Consider the following 8176-nt stretch of genomic DNA (forward strand, 5'->3'; position numbering starts at 1 on the left):
AAAAATAAAATTAGCCAGGCATGGTGGCACATGCCTGTAATCCCAGCTACTTGGGAGGCTGAGGCAGGAGAATTGCTTGAACTCGGGAGGCAGAGGTTGGGGTGAGCTGAGATCGTGCCACTACACTCCAGCCTGGGCAACAAGAGCAAAACTCTGTCTCAAAAAGAAAAGAAAGATTCTGTGGAATATTGCACGTAGATCTTCTGTGTTTGTTTCCTTTTCTTTCATTTGCCTGTCCAGTTGTCAGCATTAGGCAGTGTTAAGAGAATAGACTTTAGAGGAGTAGAATCCTGGCCCCACGACTTTGTATCTGTGTCTCCTTAAGCAAGTTGCTTTAATCTTTCTGAGCCTCACCTTCCTCATCAGCAAATGGGGCATGATCATATCTACCATTTAGGATCCCCATAGTATTAGAAAAACATATTGTTAAGCTTTGTAAATAGTAGCAGCGTCAGCCAGGCGAAGTGGCTCACACCTGTAATCCCAGCACATTGAGAGGCTGAGGCAGGCAGATGACCTGAGCTCAGGAGTTCAAGCCCAGTGTGGCCAACATGGTGAAACCCTGTCTCTACAAAAAATACAAAAATCAGCTGGATGTGGTGGTGCATGCATGTAGTCCCAGCTACTTGGGGGAGCTGGGGTGGGAAGATGGCTTGAGCCCAGGAGATCGTGGCTGCAGTAAGCCAGGATTGCAGCACTGCACTCCAACTTGGGTGACAGAGCAAGACCCTGTATAAAAAAAAGAAAAAGTAGCTGTGTCATTATTGTGTTGTCATTGCCATTGGATTTCAGTTGGGTTTATATGTTTTCACCCTAACTTCTCAAGATAATACCAGAATGTACTAGGTATCCGGCAGGGCGCAGTGACTCACACCTGTAATCCCAGCACTTTGGGAGGCTGAGGTAGGCAGATCAGTTGAGGCCAGGAGTTCGACACCAGCCTGGCCAACATGATGAAACCCCGTCTCTACTAAAAATACAGAAGTTAGCCAGGCGTGGTGGTGGGCGCCTGTAAACCCAGCTACTCTCAGGAGGCTGAGGTGGGAGGATTGCTTGAACCTTGGAGGCAGGTTACAGTGAGCTGAGATTGCAGACTGCACCCCAGCCTGGGCGACAGAGCGAGACTCCATCTCAAAAAAAAAAAAAAAGAATGTACTAGTTAGCAACCAGCTTGAGGTCTTCTGGTGTTTTCGAAGAACTGAAGCCGCTTTCTCAGGCTAGCTTATGAATATGCTTAGGAAGGGTCAGCCAGTCTGGATTCCCATTTCCACTGAGTATCTCTGTTTTTAACAGGGCTCTTCAGATGGACTTTCTAAATCCCTGGAGCTTCATCAAGGTCGATCTCGCTCCCAGGTAAATGGAAACAGTGGCGCATTGATCAAGGAAGAGAAGAGTGATTATCGTCTTCCAACTCCATCACAATGTGCCTTATCCAGAGACAGCAACGAGTATAATAATGGTAACCGCTACTTCCCTATGAAGAATAGGGAGAAGAACCACTTACAAGAGCAAAAGCTAGAAACTGTGGCACAACGGAAAGAGGATTGACAAGCTGAAGATGGCTTCACCAAACCAGGAAGAGGGAAAAACTTTTACTTTTCTGATTTTAGGCCCAAGCTAGAGGAGGATATAAATGCTTACCCTAGATTTCTCCAGGATTGTGGTGGGATGTCCTATTTTGTCCATCTTTTCCCCTTCCCTGCCTTTTTCTGGGACTCCAGATTCAGTGGCTGTTTCTGGAGAAGTTCTGGTCAAAGATGAATGGCAGTAAGACTAGCTCCTAGTCTCAAATTGAATACATAGCACCAATAGTTTATTTATCTCCTCTGGGAGCCTAGTAAGGCAGTAGCTGTCAGAAATTGGGTGTCATCACATAAGGTCCTATAGAAGAGTTCCAGCTTTGGTTTTTCTGAGTATTTATAATGATACTCATTATCACAGACTTATATGGCAAACCTATGAGGTTGTGGCAACAGCTTTGGCTTCCTGAGGTTTTGTTGTTTTTGTTTTTTTTTTTCTATGAAGTGGTATCCACCTCTTCTTCACTCCTTCTTCCAACTTACCTACCCCTCGATTTTGTACCACCACCTCTAGCTTTGGCCTGACAATCAGATAGGTAGATGTCTTCAGAAAAGTAAGGTAGTATTATTTTTTTTTATACACTTCAAAAAAATTATCAATGGCCTTTGTACTGGAGGATTCAAGTGAATCAGAAAAGTACTGGGCAGATTTTTCCTGCCTCTCAACCAGTGCATTGTTTGTAACATAGAAGATGTGGCACAGTTCATTCACTCCCTACTGCCCACACCATGAAAGGGTGGGAATCAGTGTAATGAACTTGAGTACGAAAGGGACTCAAAAGACTGTGTGTGTGTGTGTGTGTGTGTGTGTGTGTACGCGCACGCGTGTGCGTGTGTGTGTGAATGTGTGGGTGGGTGTATATATGAATGTGTGTATATGCATACACATACCCTTTATATAAAGAGACAGATCTATTTATCTATACATATTTTATATATATGTGTGTGTATGTGTGTATATATGTGTGTATATATATACACATACATACACGGTGATGTCCCAGAGGATTTACTCAATTTCCCAGAAATGCTTCCACTGCTATGGAGTGGAAGGTTTCAAAAGACCACACTTTAAATCTGAAATTCTTACTAAGTCACAGCCCATCACAATTATGAGAAGTTGGATGGGCTTCTCTAAATCAGACAAAAAGTACTTTCCAGAAATTGCCTGTTCAGAACAACAAACTCTTGGGTTGTTACAAGCTTTATCTTGAACAGAGCCCTCACATCCCATATGGTGAAAACAGGAGGTTGGAATGGGATTGGGAAGAGTTGGGCATTTCCTTATGAAAGTTTGGAGAGAAAAGGGGGGATGGGAGGTGACTACCATTTGAAAGGGCTTTCAGCCAATTTGGAGGAAATCTCTTCTGGAACTCCAGGGTCAAATTGGTTTCAGGCTAGAATTGATTGACATGAATCCCTGAAGGAGAGAGGACTAGCTTTGGAAAGATAGGGTAGGGAAGTGTGAGGAAACTATTTGATTTTACACGCCTAGATTGTTTCATTTGTTCATTGACATTCTGACTACTGGATCTTTTCATTTGCTTTGCAAGGAAGACTTTAGAGGACTCTGGCCTGGGCCTTGAGAAGAATTCTATTAAAAGATTCTCAGCCTCCTGTGTGACCAGGATCTGCCCAGGATAAAGAGGCTATTCCTCCTTGCTGGAGATAATCTTGAGACAACCTTGCATTTCCAGTTTCCCTCCTTGGACAGCCTAAGTATGAGGGAGGGAAACATGGCTTGCAATAAATTAGCATTATGTCTTCATTCAGGAATTGAGGCTTCCAGCCTCACATACCTCCTTTTGGGCTTTGTGATATTCTTGCCCAAGAAGTACCATTTCTACAGAAATACAACTGACTAATCTTCTAGCAGGGTTCTTTTTGAAAAACCCCATGCACCTTAACCCACAGCAGGTCCTTGGTGATTTTTGCCCAGACAACCAGAAGGCTATTTGCTTACTGCCCACTTAACACTGACCAGATCATAGGAAATTGAAAACAGCGTCAGACTATTTAGTTCTAGTCTGTCCCAGATTAAGAGAAGCCATGATTTTCATGGGGAGGGAGCCCTGGAATGCCTTGACCCCTGCCCAGATACTTCTTACATAAACCAAAGAAAGATGACAAGAGTGTACTTTGAACCAGACAGAAGTAGAAACAAAGTATACAAAAACCTCCTCTTTGGAATCAGCTCCCCTAATGTGGTACCCCTTCTTCTCTTGGACCTGCCCAACCTTTCACAACATCTTGAAGGTAGGACTTCTACGTCCAGCAAAGGAAGGGATAGTAGTAAATTTACATGGCTTGGAATTTTCTTTCTGGAGCCACAGAGGGATGAATCCTTTGGAGCTCTAAAAGCAACCAGCATCACTGAGCTGTGAGATAACCTGTATCTCCATTTTCTAATAGGAAGCACTTGGACTTAAAATTGCTAAGATACTGTTTGCAGTTGCTGTTTCTGTGCATCTTGAATCTATCTGACACAATCAGATGACAGTATTGTTAACTCTCACACCATTAAGAAAATTTCTTACTTTGTAGGCATTCACTGTGAGAGGTAAAATTGCTGCTTTGGCAGGGATGATTCCAGTTTGCCAAAAGGCTTTTCTTCCTTCCACAACCTTTTTCCCCTAGCCCAGGGTGAAACAAGTGGGTCATCTCCAACCTTGATTTTTATTTGGATTCAGCATTTTGGGTTCGGAAGGTTACAAGAAAGAACCATAAATGGCCATATTCCTAGATTTTTATTTATCTGACAAAATACACAACTTAGAAGCCAGGAAAACTAAGGTTCATTACTGGGAGATGAACTTTTTCTAATTGGAGGACAAATTGTGGAAGGTGGGGTCTGATCTTTGCTGCACCACTTGAAGAGACTGTCATCCTTCACTTGAGGTTCCGTTTCTAGCTGTGATGTGACCTCTCTTGAACAAAGTCATTTGGGAACCCCCAGAAATGACCCCTTTACATTGTAGGACCATAAGCAAAACACGCTGGTTGTGTATAGTCACTGATCCCCAAGGACTTGCAGTTTTTTATTTCTGCTGGTGTGTCTTGGGATCAGCTTATAACTCCTACTCTTAGTCAGTGACCAGTCCAGTGTGGTCTGGACCAGGCCTGACAAACTTCTGCTCACTTGCATCATTTTCATTCTGAGCCAGTAGGACTTTGGGTAGACTTTAAAGCCCAAGAATTGGTACTCGCTTTGGCTAGTGACATTTGATATTTGTCTCCATCTTGATTTCTGACATTGTTGGCCAAGTCACATTAACTTTTTTTGATCACTGAGAAAAACAGTCGAACAAGGCATTACGGAGGGTGGTTGAGATGGAGGGTGGGGGGCAGGAGTGCTTATGTAGGGTAGAAGGAATGTGGGGGTAGCTGTTTGGTTATGGTGATCCAGGGTAGCTGTTTGGTTATGGTGATCCAGTCCTTTGGAACCTTACAAGGCTCCTGTGGGCATGTCAGTGTTACCATTACAGCCTCTACGACCCACCCACCTTTGAAAAGTCAGTACAAGTAGACCACAGTTTAAAGTAGTTAGTATAATTCTACTAAGGTTTAATCATTATACTTGTTCACTTCCTGATGCATATTTCCTAAATATGCTTGGGGTTTGGGGTAGGGGGTTGAGTTTTCACTGTTCATTGCGTGTCATCTTATATTTTTTCCATCCTGTGACTTTGGCATCTTATTCGACTTTCTATTTTCTTTTCCCTTGGCTTATTGCAGTAGTCTGCTGGTGCAGGTAGAGAGCTCAGTGCACCTATTCCCCTGTTAGTGCTAATTATCTTGAATATTGTCAGAGGTTATTTTGATGTTCTAAGAATATAAAGTCATTTTTTACAAAATCATCTTTTCCAAGTTAAAAGCAAAATAAAAAAATCCCCTGTGCTAGGGTGCCCATTTCAGCTTTTGACATTGCCCCTGTACTTTTATAGATGCTCTTTTTGTCCGTGTTGGTAGTAACTAATGACTAGTGAATTTTCATGTAAATGAAGCAAAATAAATATTTCAGATTTTATTAATCTCTCATAACCCGGCCAAATCTGATGACTTCATTTTAATTGCTTCCCAGAAGGCACTTCCCCTCCTACCTTCTATTCTATTCTATTCTATTCTATTCTATTCTATTCTATTCTATTCTATTCTATTCTATTCCTAATCTGTTCTGTTCTGTTTTTAGAATAACACACTAGGTAAAGAAACTTTAACTGCAAGGAGTCAGTGACTTTTAGTGCTCCCTGATAAATGATGTTATTGACAAAAGTAAAAAATTATTTCATTGTTTTTTTCCTGTATTACTATCTCCTCTCCTGTGCTCTTGACAGTGTGTTTAGTGGATGGATAATATGTATCTCTCTTTCCCATTCCCAGATTCCAAATTCCCTGCCTTTTTGGCCCACCTCACCACAAAAGCTCCATAGTTTATTAATGTAAGTTTGAATGGATGCTTCTTTAGGGAAACTGCAGGAGTTAATGGAAGAGTTTCAGAAAGGAATAAGAATGCCTCAGGAGTTGTTCTGTGATGGAAATTGGTCTGTTGTTCTGTTAATGCGGATGGAAAAAAACTTACAACGCTTAATAAAAATCTATTCTTTTAGTAAAAAATTGTGAAATAATTTTGGGTGTGTGAAGTTTGATTTCTTTTCCCATCTCTGGATCCCTTTCTGCAAATGGGGGATATACTTGTTTCAATTCAGAAGTGTTGCACAGAGATTTAGGAGTCTATCTGTATAATATCAGGGCAAGAGACCAAGTACAAGAATCATCAAAAGGTAGAGCATATTTAGCCTCCTGGTTAACTTCTTTATTTGGATGTCCTAAAGGCACCTTTGTCTTGACATTTCCCAAACTGAACCCATCCTTTCTGCGGAAGCCTGTGCCTCTCCATCAGTGACACTACTTTCTACTCAATTGCCTAAACCACAAACTGACCTGGGAGTGAACTGTCTTAGACTTGTCCCTCACTTCTCAAATCTAATTGATGAAAACATCTGTTGATAACACTCAACCATTTTTCTATTTCTCACATCTGTTTCCTCTTTTCTGTCCTGGCTCCTGTGGCTTAGTGGAGGCCTCATCATGTCTTACTGGACTGTTGCAGTTGTTTCCCATCTTACTCCTTAACTAGGCAATTTTAAGCAACATTTTGTGTCTAAGTGTATATACCTTTTTCCAGTGAAAGGGCCCATACCTTTTTTCAGGTTCTTAAAGGAATCTATGACACAAAAGGATGGTAAGAACCATTGCTTTAATCCACCGCGCTTAGTAGCTTCTAGAGTAAAGTGTCCCTCTAACATGCTACTCCCCCAACTCCACGGTCCCTTCATGATCTGGCCCCTGACCACATCTCAGCTCATTTACTACCTCCGTACTCCAGCCATAATAAAATGCATCCCATACACATTAAGCTGTCAATATCCATTTCTTCTCATTTGCTTGTACCATTGCTAAAATTCCTTTCTCCCTTTGTTTCTGGTGCAGACTCAACTTATTCCCCCAAGATTCAGCTCATGTCTTTATGATTCTTTTTCTGATCCCCAACTCGGTGATGAGTACAGACTCATCACAGCCAGCCCCTCTAGGGCTTTGCTGCATCTTTGCCCCTAGATTACACTTGTGAGCAGTGACTGTGCTTGACCATCTCTGTGTTCTTGGCACCTACTGCACAGCATGCACTTAGTAAACGTTTGATGAATAAGTCAAGGACACCTAAAACACTTTTGAATAGGTCCTTTGGTACAAAGCAGATTTCAGACTCAAGGCAGAGAATATGTTGGAGGCAAAAACTCAGTAAGATTGAGTATGAGGTTTCAGCCCTGGATGGTATTCACTTAAATGTGTTTTAAAATTGAGCTCTGAGTCACCTTTGAGCCAAAGGGGGATGCTTTGAGCAGAGTCTGAAGCCAGGACTCTAGGGCATTCTTTACTGCTTCTGCCCAGTAACTCTAGCTGGGCTTGGCCTCTCTAACCACTTTGTGCCTTGTGTGTACAGATTCTTTTTTTTTTTTTTTTTTTGAGACGGAGTCTCGCTCTGTCGCCCAGGCTGGAGTGCAGTGGCCGGATCTCAGCTCACTGCAAGCTCCGCCTCCCGGGTTCGCGCCATTCTCCCGCCTCAGCCTCCCGAGTAGCTGGGACTACAGGCGTCCGCCACATCGCCCGGCTAGTTTTTTGTATTTTTTTAGTAGAGACGGGGTTTCACCATGTAAGCCAGGATGGTCTCGATCTCCTGACTTCGTGATCCACCCGTCTCGGCCTCCCAAAGTGCTGGGATTACAGGCTTGAGCCACCGCGCCCGGCCGTGTGTACAGATTCTAAAAGGAAACAGCTGAGCCTCAAGATGAACATTAGAGGACTGCTGAAGCTTGTAAACACTTTATCCTTAAATGAAAAATTATTTATAACATCTTTTGTCTTACATGGGTTCATTATAGCTACAGATGTCTTTTCCTGGCCTTTGATCTTTGAGTGTTGGGATGGTGAAAACTTAACAGTAGGAAATCTTTAGCATTTGGCTTTTTAAAATGACCATTTATTGTGGAACTATTAGGTACCAGGCATAGTACTAAACTCTCATACATTATTTCTTA

General features: G+C 42.4%; 1 protein-coding gene across 3 annotated transcripts in view; it reads left to right on the forward strand.

Moving 5' to 3' along the window:
• The window catches only part of FAM120C (family with sequence similarity 120 member C), a 119104-nt gene extending 112655 nt beyond the window's left edge, over nt 1-6449 (forward strand). For 2 of the 3 annotated variants that reach the window (XM_037994928.2, XM_037994929.2), the window contains one exon: nt 1294-1466. In XM_037994928.2, coding sequence (XP_037850856.1) covers nt 1294-1357 — 64 coding nt within the window. In that variant the 3' untranslated portion in view covers nt 1358-1466. Of the gene's footprint in view, nt 1-1293 lie in introns of all 3 variants that reach the window. The other variant, XM_007991793.3, reaches the window with a different exon arrangement.
• The last annotated feature ends 1727 nt before the right edge of the window (nt 6450-8176 follow it).

This window comes from Chlorocebus sabaeus, chromosome X (genome assembly GCF_047675955.1).
Source record: "Chlorocebus sabaeus isolate Y175 chromosome X, mChlSab1.0.hap1, whole genome shotgun sequence".
In the NCBI taxonomy this organism is placed as follows: Eukaryota; Metazoa; Chordata; class Mammalia; order Primates; family Cercopithecidae; genus Chlorocebus; species Chlorocebus sabaeus.